Source organism: Anser cygnoides, chromosome Z, assembly GCF_040182565.1.
Source record: "Anser cygnoides isolate HZ-2024a breed goose chromosome Z, Taihu_goose_T2T_genome, whole genome shotgun sequence".
Taxonomy (NCBI): domain Eukaryota; kingdom Metazoa; phylum Chordata; class Aves; order Anseriformes; family Anatidae; genus Anser; species Anser cygnoides.
In genome coordinates, this window is record NC_089912.1 from 63,506,261 (window position 1) to 63,525,918 (window position 19,658).

The following is a 19,658-nucleotide window of genomic DNA, read 5'->3' on the forward strand; positions in this document are numbered from 1 at the left end:
GCATGCAGCTGAGCGCAGCAAGCTCTGCATGCACGCAGCAAGCTCTGCATTCACACAGCAAGAAAGTGCCTAGAAGTACAGCTGCAATACTTCCCTGGGCCAGTGCAGCTGTCTGTGGAACAGCTGCAATAAACAATGTCCAAAAATCCCCGTGCTGGTTCTGCCCCCCTGCCACCACAAAGTCCCTGTGTCTGCTTCCTCAAGCCCAAACCCCTCCTCCATCCGGACCAGGTCAAGCAGAAGGAGCTTGGGGCATCCATCACCAGTCCAGTGGCCTGTGGGGAGCGTGGGGGACCAGGATGGTTCCCCGGGCTCCTTTCTCTGGGCCAGAGTCACAGCCCACTGCCCAGCTCCAGCTGTGTCCGACAGCACTTCCTGTTCCCCACCCCAAGCTGCTTAGTCTGCCACACTACACAGATTCGCTGTCACAGCGTGATCCCTGTATAACTTAGGAAAGATAAATGCAGCCAGGGAATGGACTGCAGGACATGAAGAAGCCCTGGAGCTGTTAAAGGAAAGTGTAATTATGTCTGGAGCACCGGGACCCACCCACCCAGCCCAGCCCCACTCTTCTCATACCAGCTTGGGAGAGAAGGGCTCTTAGTGCGGACTATGCCAACGAGGGCCTCCCGCTTCCATAGAAGCATAGAATATCCCAAGTTGGAAGGGAACCACCTGGATCATCGAGCCCAACTCCTGGCTCCAGAGAGGACCAAAAAACCAAACCCGATGTCTGAGAGCACTGTCTAAACACTGCATGGACTCTGACAGGTTCAGTGCTGTGACCACATCCCTGGGGACCCTGTTCGAGTGCCCCCAGTACAACAGGAACATAGAAATACTGGAGTGAGTCCAGTGGACGGCTTCGAAGATGATTAAAGGACTGGAGCACCTGTTGTACGAGGACAGGCTAACAGAACTGGGACTCTTAATCCTGGAAAAGAGAAGACTGAGGAGAGACCTCATCAATGTGTTTAAATTTCTGAGGGGAGGGTGTTGAGACAATGGAGCCTGTCTCTTTTCAGTAGTGCCCAGCAACAGGATGAGGGGCAACAGACACATACTGAAGCACAGGAGGTCCTGGCTGAATATGAGAGGGCATTTCTTTACTGTGAGGGTGACAGAGCACTTGAACAGGTTGCCCAGAGAGGTTGTGGAGTCTCCTTCTCTGGAGATACTCTAAAAAACGCGCCTGGATGCCATCCTGCGCAATGTGCTCTGGGTGATCCTGCTGGGCAGGGGGTTTTGAATTGGATGATCTTCAGGGGTCCCTTCCAACCTCAGCCATTCTGTGATTCTGTGACCACCGTCTCAGTGAAGAACTGGTCCCAACCACCCAGCCTCACCCTCCCCTGTCACAGCTCCGTGCCCTTCCCTCGGTCCTGTTGCTGTCCTCTGGCAGCTCAGCGCCTGCCCCTCTGCTCCCCTTGTGAGGAAGCTGCAGGCCGCCATGAGGCCTGCTCTCAGCCTCCTCTCAGCTGGGAAGGAGCTCTTTATTACTTTTGGCCCCACTTGATGGCAGCATTCTCAGCACAACCGCTTGACTTTTGCTAAAATGAGCAGTTAACGAAGGGCTTTATTAAGGGCCGGTGTCATGGGGCAGTAATGCCATATCCGCAGGCCTGGCGGGACCGACCCACGCACTCAGGCAGCCCCTTCTTGCTGCTTCCTTTCCAAAGCCTGCACTTCAGGCAAGACTGCAGATTTTCCTCACTCTGCAGTCTGGCTTTGTACACTAAAGAGTTGCTCTTCTCCTTTTTAAAGTTCTCTTTCACTCTGCTCTTTCTCTCTTGGCCATTTTCATCAGCTTTACCTCTTGCTGAGTGATGGCTTGCTACCGTTTTATGCACGTAATCGTAGCACAGTCAGGAGGAGGGGCTTGGGCTTGATGAAGCGGACACAGGGACTTCGCGGTGAGAAGGTGCCAGCCCCAGCACAGGTATTTTTGGGCAGTGCTCGATGCTTCATATCAATGGACCTCTGCACTGGCCCAGGGAAGCGTTGCAGCTGTACTTCCCGGCACTTCTTTGTTATGTGCTCACTGAGCTTGCTGCGGTGCTCTTCCTTCAGCTGCAGCGTCTTGATCCTGAGAGGTGCTGCAGTGTGGCTGTGTTTCCCATTCCTGACATCACACTATCACAGATTTCTAGGTTGGAAGAGACCTCAAGATCATCGAGTCCATCCTCCGACCTAACACTAAGTACTCCACTAAACCATATCGCTAAGGGCTACATCTAAACGTCTTTTAAAGACCTCCAGGGATGGTGACTCCACCACCTCCCTGGGCAGCCCATTCCAATGCCTAAGAATCCTTTCAGTAAAGAAGTTCTTCCTAACATCCAACCTAAAACTCCCCTGTCGCAACTTTCGCTCATTCCCCCTCGTCCTGTCACCAGGCACGTGGGAGAATAGACCAACCCCCACCTCTCTACAGCCTCCTTTAAGGTAACTGTAGAGAGCGATGAGGTCGCCCCTGAGCCTCCTCTTCTCCAGGCTGAACAAGCCCAGCTCCCTCAGCCGCTCCTCGTAAGACTTGTTCTCCAGACCCCTCACCAGCTTGGTCGCCCTTCTCTGGACTCGCTCGAGCACGTCCATGTCCTTTCCTGTAGCGAGGGGCCCAAAACTGAACACAGTACTCGAGGTGCGGCCTCACCAGAGCCGAGTACAGGGGCACAATCACCTCCCTAGACCTGCTGGCCACACTGCTTCTTATGCAAGCCAGGATGCTGTTGGCCTTCTTGGCCACCTGAGCACACTGCTGGCTCATATTCAGCCGACTATCAACCAGTACTCCCAGGTCCTTCTCAGCCAGGCAGCTTTCTAACCACTCGTCTCCCAGCCTGTAGCTCTGCTTGGGGTTGTTGCGCCCCAGGTGCAGGACCCGGCACTTGGCCTTGTTGAACTTCATACAGTTGACCTCAGCCCATCTGTCCAGCCTGTCCAGATCCTCCTGCAGAGCCTTCCTGCCCTCGAGCAGATCGACACACACACCTAACTTGGTGTCATCAGTCACAAGCGGATCCAGGATGATAACATAGTCAGCCCTGGTCTTTGCGCATAATTGTGTTGGCTGGGCTGGGAAGCACTGGAGGGGCCCTGGATAGACCAGGAGGTGGCTGGGACAGGTCAACCTGTGGACATCTCCCCTTGGACATGTCCTCCCAGTGACGTCGCCCCTCTCGTGGTTCAAGCAACCTCTCATGAACAATCACCCCACTTGATGATGGAACAATATTTTTGCCTCGTGTAGAGCTCCAAATGTCAGTCCTGGGTTGCTGCTGTTTCCTGGGGAGCCCGCCCAGTTTCCCTGTGCATTCCTTGTGACTAAGAGCACAGTCTGTGTGCCTGCCAGGTGCAGACCTGTCATCTCTTCTATTTGCCTGGGGCAAAGGTAGTCCTTTTTCCCTTTTGGCCCAGCTGGGAAATGCTGAAGAGAGCATGGGCAACCCAAAAGGCTTCAGGAACTCCTCCTTCCTCTGAGGCAGCCCTCCATCAGGGCGGAGAATGCTCTCCTGGACAATGCAGTCCATTTGTGGTGGCTGGCTGGAGGAGCTGACCCCAGAGTGTAGCCCTTGCTTCCTCTTTCCTTTCTTGTAAGCCTGAATCTCCTTCATGGAAGGCATGGGCACACTCAGGCTCTCGGGCACTGGTTCTGTGTGGAGAGCCCACTTGGTTTCCCCATGCTTCTCTCGGTGTCAACTGAAGACTCTAATCTCTGGTTTGTCCGAGACATGCCATGATTAGCCTTTCTTGGGATGGTAGGTGGTCCTGCTGCTGGTCCTGCAGCCACTTTGGCCATGCCAGGAACAGCTGAAGAGGCCATGGACAATCCATGGGGCCGCAGGAATTCCTCTTCTCTGCTTGCCTGCCCCTCATCTTTCTGGAAGAAGCTCTTGCGGATGTTGTTCTCCTGGCTGAATAGAGCTGGTTCTGCCCTGGGTTCTACAGGAGGCCACAGTAACAATCCGCTCCTGTCAGGCAGCCCTCCGTCAGGGCGGAGAATGCTCTCACGGACAATGCAGTCCGTTTGTGGTTGCTGTCTGTAGGAGCTGACCTCAGAGCGCAGCTCTTCATCCCTGTTTCCTGCCCTGTGATACTGAATCTCGGTTATTGGAAGTTTGAAGGCCGTCAGGCCATGTGGTTGCTCATTCTTTCTAGAGAGCCCACATGTTTTTTCCACACTTTCGCTGGTGTTGATAGGAGAGAGGAATTGGTCTTCTCTTCCAGAGATGCCACGATCATCCTTCCTTGGCGTTGCTTCTTGTCCTGCTGCTTGTCCTGGAGCCGCTTTAGCCATATCAGGAACAGCTGGGGGGGCAATCGGCAAATTGTGAGGGCGAGTGAGCTGCACCCGTCTGTGAGGCAGCCCCCCATCTGGGTGAATAACGGTCTCATGTACAATGTGGTCCAGGCTAATTGAGCGGTTATACCTCTTGCCGCCTAGCAAAACAGGGAGGGAGTCTGAGCTGCAGTGGGAGAGAGGCACCAGGGCCACCGCAGCCCCATAGGGATGGGCTGCTCGGTGCTGAGGCTCACCCACGGGGGACTCACCTGGCTTCGGTACCGGTGGTTGCCGCTGCCGCCGTCCACAACTTCGCCGGAGTCGGCCGTCACCCTGTGGGCACAGAAGCACGGCACTGTGACCAACCCGGGGAGGGACCCACGGGACCCCTTCCAACATCTCCTGGCCCCCAGTCCCCCAGCCCCGAATTCCCCCACCCTCCAGGCCCCTGTACCTGTTGGCGTCGACCCCTGGAGAGCAGGGAGATCCCGGCCAGCAGAAGCATGAGGCTGGGGATGAGGAGAAACCTGCTGTCGACCGTTGCTCACAGCCAGGTACGACCGCACTGGCAGACGGGGGGTGCTGGCCGGTGCTTTATAGGGTCACGGCCGTGAGGTCACAGACAGCACACGGCAACGCCTCTGTGAGGTCACAGCCCCCTGCCCACGTTGAAGCAGGCCGGTGCCCCTGTGCTGCATCCTGTGGGGAGGTGGGGGACCAGGACGGCTTCCCCGGGCTCCTCGCTTGGGGCCAGGGTCTGAGCCCACTGCCCAGCTCCAGCCATGTCGGACAGCTGCTCCTGTCCCTGACCCCAAGCTGGTTAATATGCCACACTACAGGTTCCCTTCTGATGCCATCCATCCTTTCCTGGCTTCAGCTGAGATCGGGTTTTCTTCCTAGTAGCTGGTATGGTACTGTTTCTGGGTGTAGGAAGAGAAGAATGCTGATAACAGACCAATATTTTAAGTATTGCGTAGCAGTGCTTACATGGAGCCAAGGACGTTTCAGCTCCTCACACTGACCTGCCATCGAGGAGGCCGGGGGTGCACAAGGAGCTGGGAGGGGACAGAACCAGGACAGCTGACCCTAACAGGCCAAGGGATGTCTCATACTATATGGCGTCAGGCTGAAGAATAAAAACGGGTGAGTTGGCCAGGGTGTGCTGCCACTGTCTGGGGACAGGCTGGGCATTGGTCAGCAGGTGGTAAGCAATTGTGTTTTGCGTCAGTTACTTTGTATATTCTATTTTTACTACTGTTATCATCCCTTCCTTTTCTTTTACTATTAAATTGTCATTATCTCAACCCATGAGTTTTACCTTTTTTCTGGTTCTCTCCCCAATCCCACTGTTGAGGAGTGAGCAAATGGCTGCGTGGTGCTTAGCTGTCTGCTGGGTTAAACCACAACCCCTCCTTTTAGCAAACTGGTAGAAGAGCTAGAGGAATGGGGAAGCACTGTCAAGTCTCATCACCCCTGCAGTTCTCCTCTGGCGCCAGTAAAGACTCCAAATGGCCAGTGGCGACTCTCGGGAGATTATCCAGCCTTGAACACTGCCATTGCTCCTCAGGAATCACAGAATCAAAGAATGGCTGTGGTTGGAAGGGACCTGTGCAGCCTGGTCTGCTGACTCATGGATGGTAGTGGATGCCCTGGGGGGTCTGTCTACCGTTGTGGAAGCAAACCAATTGGCAGCACAGATATGAACCAGTCTGGGTTGCTGCATCGTGGCAAGACGTGCTGCCCAGACAAAAAATGCTGATGTAAAATTACAGCATTTAGATACATGTCCAAGAAGCACACCACTAAAGAACATGGGAGCAACGACCAGGTAAAGCAGCCTGCAAAAATGTGTCTCACGTAGACCTGGACTGGGAATTTAAGGATGAGCTGTTGGCTCGATGGGCCAACGAAACATCCAGACATCTAGGGAGAGATGGCACATACAGGTAGGCTCTTGATCAAGGAGTGGACCTGACCATTGAGGCCATCACACAGATCCCCCCCAACATGTGAAACAAGTGCAGCAATCAAGTGAGCTACACGAGTAGTCTCCCTGGACTAGAGGGCACTGGCTAGGTTTTTGTTAGGGTGAGGCCTGGCAGATTGTCTATATTGGACTGCTACCGTGACCCTCCAAGGCAAGCACTACAGACTCACCATAGTGAAAGCAACTAGCAGGTCGCTTGAAACATACCAAGTAAATCACACCGCTGCCCAAAACACTATCTTGGGCCTTTTAAAGCAAGTTGTACGGCATCGTGACAGCCCTGAGAGAACAGAGTCAGAGAATGGGAATCATTCCCAAAATACTCTTCTGAGCTCCTGGACCAAGAAACTGCACTGAATGGATGTCTCACAGCCCATATCATCCAGAAGCCTCCAGAAAGGTTGAGAAACATAATGGTCTGTTAAAAGCTACTGTTCCCCTGCGTTGACCATTGAGACTCCAAAGAATGAGAAACAACCTGCAGCCAATAACACAGGCTCAGGCGAGGATCTCACTGAACTAGCATTTTTATTGGTGATTGCAGTGGTGGCGCCCTACAAGCAAGAGCGCACAGCAGAGGTGTATCATAACCTTATATCCCCCTATTACCCAATGTTTGATTCCTCTCCTGTTTCCTCATTGGCTGAGTACTACAGGTTTACAACCTACTTGACGCTTATTACTATACCATATATGTACAATTTTATTTGACCGACTTTTAATGTCTCCTTTTTTTGGTGGTGGTGTTTTTTTGTTCTTCTTTCTTCTTTCCCATTCTTCTCTTGTGACTAGAGGGACTTCTTCTGTCTTGAGTAGTCAGTGGGACCCTCCACTATCCACCTATCTTCTTAACACTCGGCACTGTTATACCACCGCTTCGCCTGCACAATCACTTTTGAATATGCAAGGTTAGTGGCATTTTCCCCTGCAAAACCACAACTTTCATTCCCACAAAAGGCCACGTGGCGACCCACAGATTACACAGCCCTGAATGCTGCCACTGCACCGGTTACTTTGTCTATTCCCAGTTGAACTGAGAAAGTCTATTTTTCTAATGAACAGACCTTTCCACGGATGGACACAGTAGACACGTAGGATGTGTTTTTTACGATTCCAACACTGGAGACAGATAGGGAGGGATCTGCTTGTACCTGGCAGGGACTACAATATGCATTTACGTGCTTGCCGCAGGATTTTACGCATAGTCCTGCCATTGCTCCTGCTACACTGGCTAGAGAGCTAGACATACAAAAATTCTTTCAAGACATTCCTGTGGTTCATAATAAAACAGAATCTGTTTTGCCAAAATATGGAGCTTCCATTTCCAGGAACTAGAAGCGTACTTGTTTCTACATACCCAGGGCAAACAAGAGCAGAAAGCTGGTAAAGTAACTCAGCTCTTCAACAGATACAGGCAGGTGCAACAGAAGGAAATCAAGGAGATCTCTGCTCTTGTTTCCATGGCCCTACAAGTGGCAGGAAGATGTGATCACTGAGCAGCAATCCCCACCAGCCTGAACTCATCCCTATACTGGGGCTGGCACCTTACCACCACGAAGTCCCTGTGTCCGCTTCATCAAGCCCAAGCCCCTCCTCCTGACTGTGCTACGATTACGTGCATAAAACGGCAGCAAGCCATCACTCAGCAAGAGGTAAAGCTGATGAAAAATGCCAAGAGAGAAAGAGCAGAGTGAAAGAGAACTTTAAAAGGAGAAGAGCAACTCTAGTGTACAAAGCCAGACTGCAGAGTGAGGAAAATCTGCAGTCTTGCCTGAAGTGCAGGCTTTGGAAAGGAAGCAGCAAGAAGGGGCTGCCTGAGTGCGTGGGTCGGTCCCGCCAGGCCTGCGGATATGGCATTACTGCCCCATGACACCGGCCCTTAATAAAGCCCTTCGTTAACTGCTCATTTTAGCAAAAGTCAAGCGGTTGTGCTGACAATTCTGCCATCAAGTGGGACCAAAAGTAATAAAGAGCTCCTTCCCAGCTGAGAGGAGGCTGAGAGCAGGCCTCATGGCGGCCTGCAGCTTCCTCACAAGGGGAGCAGAGGGGCAGGCGCTGAGCTGCCAGAGGACAGCAACAGGACCGAGGGAAGGGCACGGAGCTGTGACAGGGGAGGGTGAGGCTGGGTGGTTGGGACCAGTTCTTCACTGAGACGGTGGTCACAGAATCACCGAATGGCTGAGGTTGGAAGGGACCCCTGAAGATCATCCAATTCAAAACCCCCTGCCCAGCAGGATCACCCAGAGCACATTGCGCAGGATGGCATCCAGGCGCGTTTTTTAGAGTATCTCCAGAGAAGGAGACTCCACAACCTCTCTGGGCAACCTGTTCAAGTGCTCTGTCACCCTCACAGTAAAGAAATGCCCTCTCATATTCAGCCAGGACCTGCTGTGCTTCCGTTTGTGTCCGTTACCCCTCGTCCTGGGTTTAAACAGCGGCCTCCTGTACTGGATGAGACAGAAACAGCCCTTTTCAGCCCTGAGAAGACCAACCGCCACAGCTTCTTTCGGAAGGATGAGGGGCAGGCACGCAGAGAAAAGGAATTGCTGCGGCCTCATGGCTTGTCCATGGCCTCTTCAGCTGTTCCTGGCATGGCCAAAGTGGCAGCAGGACCAGCAGCAGGACCACCTACCATCCCAAGAAAGGCTGATCATGGCATGACTGTGACAAACCAAAAATCACGCTCTTCCATTGGCACCAGCAGAAGCATGGGGAAAGCAAGTGGGCTCGCCATACAGACTCAGTGCCTGCATGGCCTGAGGGCACCCAAAACATCCAAGCTGGAGATTCAGGATTACATGGAGGGAAAGAGGAAGCAAGGGCCACACTCTGGGGTCAGCTCCTCCAGCCAGCCACCACAAATGGACTGCATTGTCCAGGAGAGCATTCTCCACCCTGATGGAGGGCTGCCTCAGAGGAAGGGGGAGTTCCTGAAGCCTTTTGGGTTGCCCATGCTCTCTTCAGCATTTCCCAGCTGGGCCAAGAGGGAAAAAGGACTACCTTTGCCCCAGACAAATAGAAGAGATGACAGGTCTGCACCTGGCAGGCACACAGACTGTGCTCTTAGTGACAAGGAATGTGCAGGGAAACTGGGCGGGCTCCCCAGGAAACAGCAGCAACCCAGGACTGACGTTTGGGGCTCCACGCGATGCAACAACACTGATCCATCAGCAAGGGGAATGACTGTTCACAAGAGGTTACCTGACCACAAGAGGGACAACGTCACTGGGAGGACATGTCCAAAATATGGAGCTTCCATTTCCAGGAACTAGAAGCGTACTTCTTTCTACATACCCAGGGCAAACAAGAGCAGAAAGCTGGTAAAGTAACTCAGCTCTTCAACAGATACAGGCAGGTGCAACAGAAGGAAATCAAGCAGATCTCTGCTCTTGTTTCAATGGCCCTACAAGTGACAGGAAGATGTGATCACTGAGCAGCAATCCCCACCAACCTGAACTCATCCCTATGCTGGGGCTGGCACATTCTCACTACGAAGTCCCTGTGTCCGCTTCATTAAGCCCAAGCCCCTCCTCCATCCCTAACATCCAACCCGAAAACCTGCACGATGAAGCTCTCCTCAGGGGACATGTGGTATGGGGAACCGCAAAAGCTGCATGATGCAGAACTCAATGGTCGCAAAGTGATGAAGACACTAAAAGCTGCTCAACAAAGCACTCCTCAGAGGATCCAGTGAAGAAACAACAAAAGCTGCACAATGAAGGAATCTTCAGGGCCGCAGGGAATAAAGCACCAAAAGCTGCACGATGAAGCAATCCTCAGGACCTGGAACAAGGAAAAAATATAAATACAAAACAAAATAAAACACCAAATTTTGGAAGACGAAGCACTTCTCAGGGGCAATACCAGAAGTTGCATGATGAACATCTCACCGGGGAAAACATCATGAGGAGAACCCCAAGAGCTGCACGATGCAGAACTCCTCAGAGCCGTAAAGAAGAAAACACCAAAAGCTGCACGATGAAGCAATCCTCAGGACCGCAGTGAAGAAAACAACAAAAGTTGCACAGTGAAGAACTCCTCAGGGCAGTAAGAAAGAAAACACCAAAAGTTGCACCAAGAAGCAATCCTCCGGGGCCACAAGGTAAAGAAAACACTAAAAGATCCACTGCGCAGCACGCTTCAATAGCCACACTGAAGATAATATGAAAACCTTAATAGGGAAGCAATCCTTAGCTGAAACATGGTCTGGAGAACCACAAAAGCTGCACGATGAAAATGTCCTCAGAGGAAAGGCACTGAAGGAAACACCAAAAGCTGGATGCAGAAGCACTCCTCAAGTCGCACTGAAGAAAGCAACCAAAGCTGCTCAGCAAAGCACTCCTCAGAGGCTGCAGTGAAGAAACCCCAAAAGCTGCACGATGAAGCGATCCTCAGGGAAATCTTGGTGAACACAACCCGAAAACCTGCATGATGAACTTCTCCTCTGGGTGGTAGTGAAGAAAACACAAATAGCTGCACGATGAAGCTCTCCTCAGGGGAAAAGTGCTGAACAGAACCCCAGAAGCTGGACGATGCAGAACTCCTCCCAGGTCACACTGAATAAAAAACCAAAAGCTGCACGATGAAGAATTCCTCAGAGGACATGTGGTATGGGGAAAAAACAAAAGCTGCATGACGCAGATCTCAATGGTCGCAAAGTGAAAAAGACACTAAAACTCTTCAACAAATCACTCCTCAGAGGCTGCAGTGAAGAAACAACAAAAGCTGCACAATGAAGAACTCCTCAGGGCCGCAGAGAATAAAACACCAAAAGCTGCACGATGAAGCAATCCTCAGGGCCTGGAACAAGGAAAAAATATAAATACAAAACAAAATAAAACACCAAATTGTGGAAGACGAAGCACTTCTCAGGGGCAATACCAGAAGTTGCATGAAGAACATCTCACCAGGGAAAACATGGTGAGGAGAACCCCAAGCGCTGCACGATGCAGAACTCCTCAGAGCCATAATGAAGAAAACACCAAAAGCTGCACGATGAAGCAATCTTCAGGGACACAGCGAAGAAAACACCTACAGTTGGACAATGACGCAATCCTCAGGGGCCTAAAACAAGAAAAAAACACACCACCTGTTGGAGGAAGAAGCACTTCTCACGGGCAACAAGCTGAAAACAATACCAGAAAATGCACAATGAAGCTCTCTCAGGGAAAACGGGGTGAGGAGAACCCCAAGAGCTGCACAATGCAGAACTCCTCAGAGCCGTAAGGAAGACAACACCAAAAGCTGCGCGAAGAAGCAATCCTCAGGGCCGCAGTGAAGAAAACACCAAAAGGTGCATGCTAAAGCAATCCTCAGGGGCCACAAGGTGAAGGAAACACCAAAAGCTCCACTGAGCAGCACTCTTCAAGAGCCACACTGAAGATAACATGAAAAGCTCAATGAGGAAACAATCCTCAGCTGAAACGTCGTTTGGAGAACCACAAAATCTGCACGATGAAAATGTCCTCAGAGGAAAGGCACTGAAGGAAACACCAAAAGCTGGATGCAGAAGCACTCCTCAAGTCGCACTGAAGAAAGCAACCAAAGCTGCTCAGCAAAGCACTCCTCAGAGGCTGCAGTGAAGAAACAACAAAAGCTGCACAATGAAGCAATCTTCAGGGCCAGAGAGAAGAAAACACCAAAATCTGCACGAGGAAGTAATCCTCAGGGTCTGGAACAAGGAAAAAATATAAATACAAAACAAAATAAAACACCAAATTTTGGAAGACGAAGCACATCTCAGGGGCAATAGCAGAAGTTGCATGATGAATATCTCACCAGGGAAAACATGGTGAGGAGAATCCCAAGAGCTGCACGATGCAGAACTCCTCAGAGCCGTAAAGAAGAAAACACCAAAAGCTGCACGATGAAGCAATCTTCAGGGACGCAGCGAAGAAAGCACCTGAAGTTGGACAATGACACAATCCTCAGGGGCCTGAAACAAGAAAAAAACACACCACCTGTTGGAAGATGAAGCACTTCTCACGGGAAACAAGCTGAAAACAATACCAAATAATGCACAATGAAGCTCTCTCAAGGAAAACGTGGTGAGGAGAACCCCAAGAGCTGCACAATGCAGAACTCCTCAGAGCTGTAAGGAAGACAACACCAAAAGCTGCGCGATGAAGAACTCCTCAGGGCCGCAGTGAAGAAAACATCAAAAGCTGCATGCTGAAGCAATCCTCAGGGGCCACAAAGCGAAGGAAACACCAAAAGCTCCACTGAGCAGCACTCTTCAAGAGCCACACTGAAGATAACATGAAAAGCTCAATGAGGAAACAATCCTTAGCTGAATCGTGGTGTGGAGAACCACAAAAGCTGCACGATGAAAATGTCCTCAGAGGAAAGGCACTGAAGGAAACACCAAAAGCTGGATGCAGAAGCACTCCTCAAGTCGCACTGAAGAAAGCAACCAAAGCTGCTCAGCAAAGCACTCCTCAGAGGCTGCAGTGAAGAAACCCCAAAAGCTGCACGATGAAGCGATCCTCAGGGAAAACTTGGTGAACACAACCCGAAAACCTGCATGATGAACTTCTCCTCTGGGTGGTAGTGAAGAAAACACAAATAGCTGCACGATGAAGCTCTCCTCAGGGCAAAAGTGCTGAACAGAACCCCAGAAGCTGGACGATGCAGAACTCCTCACAGGTCACACTGAAGAAAACACCAAAAGCTGCACGATGAAGAACTCCTCAGGGGACATGTGGTATGGGGAACCCCAAAAGCTGCATGGTGCAGAACTCAATGTTCGCAACGTGAAGAAGGCACTAAAAGCTGCTCCACAAAGCACTCCTCAGAGACGGCAGTGAAGAAACAACAAAAGCTGCACAATGCAGAACTCCTCAGGGCCGTAATGAAGAAAACACCAAAATCTGCATGATGAAGCAATCCTCAGGGCCTGGAACAAGGAAAAAATATAAGTACAAAACAAAATAAAACACCAAATTTTGGAAGACGAAGCACATCTCAGGGGCAATACCAGAAGTTGCATGATGAACATCTCACCAGGGAAAACATCGTGAGGAGAACCCCAAGAGCTGCACGATGCAGAACTCCTCAGAGCCGTAAAGAAGAAAACACCAAAAGCTGCACGATGAAGCAATCTTCAGGGACGCAGCGAAGAAAGCACCTGAAGTTGGACAATGACACAATCCTCAGGGGCCTGAAACAAGAAAAAAACACACCACCTGTTGGAGGATGAAGCACTTCTCACGGGCAACAAGCTGAAAACAATACCAAAAAATGCACAATGAAGCTCTCTCAAGGAAAACGTGGTGAGGAGAACCCCAAGAGCTGCACAATGCAGAACTCCTCAGAGCCGTAAGGAAGACAACACCAAAAGCTGCACAATGAAGAACTCCTGAGGGCCGTAAGGAAGAAAACACCAAAAGATGCAAAATGAAGCAATCTTCAGGGCCGCAGTGAAGAAAACACCAAAAGCTGCATGCTGAAGCAATCCTCAGGGGCCACAAGGTGAAGAAAACACAAAAAGCTCCACTGAGCAGCACTCTTCAAGAGCCACACTGAAGATAACATGAAAGCTCAATGAGGAAGCAATCCTCAGCTGAAACGTGCTGTGGAGAACCACAAATCCTGCACGATGAAAATGTCCTCAGAGGAAAGGCACTGAAGGAGACAGCAAAAGCTGGATGCAGAAGCACTCCTCAAGTCGCACTGAAGAAAGCAACCAAAGCTGCTCAGCAAAGCACTCCTCAGAGGCTGCAGTGAAAAAACAACAAAAGGTGTGTCATCAAGAACTCCTCAGGGCTGCAGAGAAGAAAACAACAAAAGCTGCACAATGAAGAACTCCACAGGTCCGTAATGAGGAAAACACCAAAAGCAGCACGATGAAGCAATCTTCAGGGCCACAGTGAAGAAAACACCAAAAGCTGCACGATGAAGAACTCCTCAGGGGACATGTGGTATGGGGAACCCCAAAAGCTGCATGATGCAGAACTCAATGGTCGCAACGTGAAGGAGGCACTAAAAGCTGCTCAACAAAGCACTCCTCAGAGGCTGCAGAGAAGAAACCCCAAAAGCTGCACGATGAAGAACTCCTCAGGGGACATGTGGTATGGGGAACCCCAAAAGCTGCACGATGCAGAACTCAGTGGTCGCAAAGTGATGAAGACACTAAAAGCTGCTCAACAAAGCACTTCTCAGAGGCTGTAGAGAAGTAACCCCAAAAGCTGCACAATGAAGAACTCCTCAGGGAAAACTTGGTGAACACAACCCGAACACCTGCATGATGAACTATTCCTCAGGATCGTAGTGAAGAAAACACCAAAAGCTGCATGATGAAGGAATCTTCAGGGGACGTGGTATGGGGAACCCCAAAAGCTGCATGATGCAGAACTCAGTGGTCTCTAAGTGAATAAGACACTAAAAGCTGCTCAACAAAGCACTCCTCAGAGGCTGCAGTGAAGAAACCCCAAAAGCTGCACGATGAAGCGATCCTCAGGGAAAACTTGGTGAACACAACCCGAAAACCTGCATGATGAACTTCTCCTCTGGGTGGTAGTGAAGAAAACACAAATAGCTGCAGGATGAAGCTCTCCTCAGGGCAAAAGTGCTGAACAGAAACCCAGAAGCTGGACGATGCAGAACTCCTCACAGGTCACACTGAAGAAACCCCAAAAGCTGCACGATGAAGAACTCCTCAGGGGACATGTGGTATGGGGAACCCCAAAAGCTGCATGATGCAGAACTCAATGGTCGCAACGTGAAGAATGCACTAAAAGCTGCTCAACACAGCACTCCTCAGAGGCTGCAGAGAAGAAAACCCAAAAGCTGCACAATGAAGAACTCCTCAGGGAAAACTTGGTGAACACAACCCGAAAACCTGCATGACGAACTTCTCCTCAGGGTCGTAGTGAAGAAAACACCAAAAGCTGCATGATGAAGAACTCCTCAGGGGACATGTGGTATGGGGAACCCCAAAAGCTGCATGATGCAGAACTCAAAGGTCACTAAGTGAAGAAGACACTAAAAGCTGCTCAACAAAGCACTCCTCAGAGGCTGCAGTGAAAAAACACCAAAAGCTGCACGATGAAGGAATCTTCAGGGCCGCAAAGAAGAAAACAACAAAAGCTGCACGATGAAGCAATCTTCAAAGCTGCAGTGAAGAAAACACCTAAACCTGGACAATGATGCAATCCTCCGGGGCCTGAAGGAAGAAAAAAACACACCACATGTTGGAGGATGAAGCACTTCTCAGGGGCAACAAGCTGAAAACAATACCAAAAAATGTACAATGAAGCTCTCTCAGGGAAAACGTGGTGAGGAGAACCCCAAGAGCTGCACAATGCAGAACTCCTCAGAGCCGTAAGGAAGACAACACCAAAAGCTGCACGGTGAAGCAATCCTCAGGGCCGCAGTGAAGAAAACACCAAAAGCTGCACAGAGAAGAACTCCTCAGGGCCACAGAGAAGAAAACACCAAAAGCTGCACGCTGAAGCAATCCTCAGGGCCTGGAACAAGGAAAAAATATAAATACAAAACAAAATAAAACACCAAATTTTGGAATCACAGAATCACAGAATCACAGAATCGTCTAGGTTGGAAGAGACCTCCAAGATCATCTAGTCCAACCTCTGCCCTAACACTAACAAGTCCTCCACTAAACCATATCACTAAGGGCTACATCTAAACGTCTTTTAAAGACCTCCAGGGATGGCGACTCAACCACCTCGCTGGGCAGCCCATTCCAATGCCTAACAACCCTTTCGGTAAAGAAGTTCTTCCTAACATCCAACCTAAACCTCCCCTGGCACAACTTTAGCCCATTCCCCCTCGTCCTGTCACCAGGCACGTGGGAGAATAGACCAACCCCCACCTCTCTACAGCCTCCTTTAAGGTAACTGTAGAGAGCGATGAGGTCTCCCCTGAGCCTCCTCTTCTCGAGGCTAAACAACCCCAGCTCCCTCAGCCGCTCCTCGTAAGACTTGTTCTCCAGACCCCTCACCAGCTTCGTTGCCCTTCTCTGGAGTCTCTCGAGCACCTCCATGTCCTTCTTGTAGCGAGGGGCCCAAAACTGGACACAGTACTCAAGGTGCGGCCTCACCAGAGCCGAGTACAGGGGGACAATCACCTCCCTAGACCTGCTGGCCACACTGCTTCTTATGCAAGCCAGGATGCTGTTGGCCTTCTTGGCCACCTGAGCACACTGCTGGCTCATATTCAGCCGACTATCAACCAGTACTCCCAGGTCCTTCTCCGCCAGGCAGCTTTCCAGCCACTCATCTCCCAGCCTGTAGCTCTGCTTGGGGTTGTTACGCCCCAGATGCAGGACCCGGCACTTGGCCTTGTTGAACTTCATGCAGTTGACCTCAGCCCATCGGTCCAGCCTGTCCAGATCCTCCTGCAGAGCCTTCCTTCCCTCGAGCAGATCGACACACACCCCTAACTTGGTGTCATCTGCAAACTTACTGAGGGTGCACTCAATCCCCTCATCCAGGTCATCGATAAAGATATTAAAGAGGACCGGCCCCAGCACCGAGCCCTGGGGGACTCCACTAGTAACCGGCCTCCAACTGGATTTGGCTCCATTCACCACAACACTTTGGGCCCGGCCATCCAGCCAGATTTTAACCCAAAGAAGATGAAGATGAAGCACTTCTCAGGGGCAATACCAGAAGTTGCATGATGAACATCTCACCACGGAAAACATGGTGAGGAGAACCCCAAGAGCTGCACGATGCAGAACTCCTCAGAGCCGTAAAGAAGAAAACACCAAAAGCTGCACGATGAAGAACTCCTCAGGGGACATGTGGTATGGGGAACCCCAAAAGCTGCATGATGCAGAACTCAAAGGTCGCAAAGTGAAGTACACACTAAAAGCTGCTCAACAAAGCACTCCTCAGAGGCAGCAGTGAAGAAACAACAAAAGCTGCACAATGAAGAACTCCTCAGGGCCGTAATGAAGAAAACACCAAAAGCTGCACGATGAAGCAATCCACAAGGCCTGGAACACGGAAAAAATATAAATACAAAACGAAATAAAACACCAAATTTGGGAAGATGAAGCACTTCTCAGGGGCAATACCAGAAGTTGCATGATGAACATCTCACTAGGGAAAACATGGTGAGGAGAACGCCAAGAGCTGCACGATGCAGAACTCCTCAGAGCCGTAAGGAAGACAACACCAAAAGGTGCACGATGAAGCAATCCTCGGGGCCGTAGTGAAGAAAACAAGAAAAGCTGCACGATGAAGCAATCCTCAGGGAAAACTTGGTGAAGAAAACACCAAAAGCTGCACGCTGAAGCAATCCTCAGGGGCCACAAGGCGAAGGAAACACCAAAAGCTCCACTGAGCAGCACTCTTCAAGAGCCACACTGAAGATAACATGAAAAGCTCAATGAGGAAGGAATCCTTAGCTGAAACGTGGTGTGGAGAACCACAAAAGCTGCACGATGAAAATGTCCTCCGAGGAGAGGCACTGAAGGAAACACCAAAAGCTGGATGCAGAAGCACTCCTCAAGTCGCACTGAAGAAAGCTACCAAAGCTGCTCTGCAAAGCACTCCTCAGAGGCTGCAGTGAAGAAACAACAAAAGCTGCACGATGAAGAACTCCACAGGTCCGCAGAGAAGAAAACACCAAAAGCTGCACGATGAAGAACTCCTCAGGGGACATGTAGTATGGGGATCCGCAAAATCTGCGAAATGCAGAACTCAATCGTTGCAACGTGAAGAAGGCACTAAAAGCTGCGCAACAAAGCACTCCTCAGAGACGGCAGTGAAGAAACAGCAAAAGCTGCACAATGAAGAACTCCTCAGGGCCGCAGAGAAGAAAATGCCAAACGCTGCACGATGAAGAACTCCTCAGGGGACATGTGGTATGGGGAACCCCAAAAGCTGCATGATGCAGAACAAAATGGTCGCAAACTGAAGAAACTAAAACTGCTCAACAAAGCACTCCTCAGAGATGGCAGTGAAGAAACAACAAAAGCTACACAATGAAGAACTCCTTAGGGCCATAATGAAGAAAACACCAGAAGCTGCACGATGAAGCAATCTTCAGGGCCACAGAGAATAAAACACCAAAAGCTGCACGATGAAGTAATCCTCAGGGTCTGGAACAAGGAAAAAATATAAATACAAAACAAAATACAACACCAAATTTTGGAAGACGAAGCACATCTCAAGGGCAATACCAGAAGTTGCATGATGAATATCTCACCAGGGAAAACAAGTTGAAGAGAACCCCAAGAGCTGCACAATGCAGAACTCCTCAGAGCCGTAAGGAAGACAACACCAAAAGCTGCACGAAGAAGCAATCCTCAGGGATGCAGTGAAGAAAACAACAAAAGCTGCACGATGAAGAACTCCTCAGGGGACATGTGGTATGGGGAACCCCAAAAGCTGCATGATGCAGAACTCAAAGGTCGCAACGTGAAGTACACACTAAAAGCTGCTCAACAAAGCACTCCTCAGAGGCAGCAGTGAAAAAACAACAAAAGGTGTGTCATCAAGAACTCCTCAGGGCTGCAGAGAAGAAAACAACAAAAGCTGCACAATGAAGAACTCCACAGGTCCGTAATGAGGAAAACACCAAAAGCAGCACGATGAAGCAATCTTCAGGGCCACAGTGAAGAAAACACCAAAAGCTGCACGATGAAGAACTCCTCAGGGGACATGTGGTATGGGGAACCCCAAAAGCTGCATGATGCAGAACTCAATGGTCGCAACGTGAAGGAGGCACTAAAAGCTGCTCAACAAAGCACTCCTCAGAGGCTGCAGTGAAGAAACCCCAAAAGCTGCACAATGAAGAACTCCTCAGGGGACATGTGGTATGGGGAACCCCAAAAGCTGCACGATGCAGAACTCAATGGTCGCAAAGTGATGAAGACACTAAAAGCTGCTCAGCAAAGCACTTCTCAGAGGCTGTAGAGAAGTAACCCCAAAAGCTGCACAATGAAGGAATCTTCAGGGGACATGTGGTATGGGGAACCCCAAAAGCTGCATGATGCAGAACTCAGTGGTCTCTAAGTGAATAAGACACTAAAAGCTGCTCAACAAAGCACTTCTCAGAGGCTGCAGTGAAGAAACACCGAAAGCTGCACGATGAAGGAATCTTCAGGGCCGCAGAAAAGAAAACACCAAAAGCTGCACGATGAAGAACTCCACAGGTCCGTAATGAAGAAAACACCAAAAGCTGCACGATGAAGAACTCCACAGGTCCGTAATGAAGAAAACACCAAAAGCTGCACGATGAAGCAATCTTCAGGGCTGCAGTGAAGAAAACACCTAAACCTGGACAATGACGCAATCCTCAGGGGCCTGCAACAAGAAAAAAACACAACATATGTTGGAGGATGAAGCACTTTTCACGGGCAACAATCTGAAAACAATACCAAAAAATGCACAATGAAGCTCTCTCAGGGAAAACGTG

At 50.3% G+C, this 19,658-nt stretch overlaps 1 protein-coding gene across 2 annotated transcripts; it reads right to left on the reverse strand.

Annotated features, from left to right (window-relative positions):
- Nucleotides 1-2,455: 2,455 nt before the first annotated feature.
- LOC136789089 (uncharacterized) lies at nucleotides 2,456-5,882 on the reverse strand. 2 transcript variants are annotated; one of them, XM_066988581.1, is made up of 3 exons: nucleotides 4,737-5,882; nucleotides 4,552-4,615; nucleotides 2,456-4,308 (listed from the first exon to the last, which is right to left on the reverse strand). In XM_066988581.1, the coding sequence occupies exons 1-3, from the start codon at nucleotides 4,785-4,787 to the stop codon at nucleotides 3,632-3,634; spliced, it is 792 nt and encodes a 263-aa protein (XP_066844682.1). In that variant the 5' UTR covers nucleotides 4,788-5,882; the 3' UTR covers nucleotides 2,456-3,631. The 2 variants fall into 2 exon arrangements, with proteins under 2 accessions (XP_066844682.1, XP_066844680.1); XM_066988579.1 differs by having other exon boundaries at nucleotides 2,456-4,615.
- Nucleotides 5,883-19,658: the final 13,776 nt, after the last annotated feature.

What these genes read in the sequence shown, in the direction of transcription:
- LOC136789089 (XM_066988579.1), bottom strand. Translation starts at nt 4,787, where the DNA reads ATGCTTCTGCTGGCCGGGATCTCCCTGCTCTCCAGGGGTCGACGCCAA. An exon ending in CCAGGGGTCGACGCCAACAG is followed by an intron (nt 4,616 to 4,736) that starts GTACAGGGGCCT and finishes CTGTGCCCACAG; the next exon opens with GGTGACGGCCGACTCCGGCG.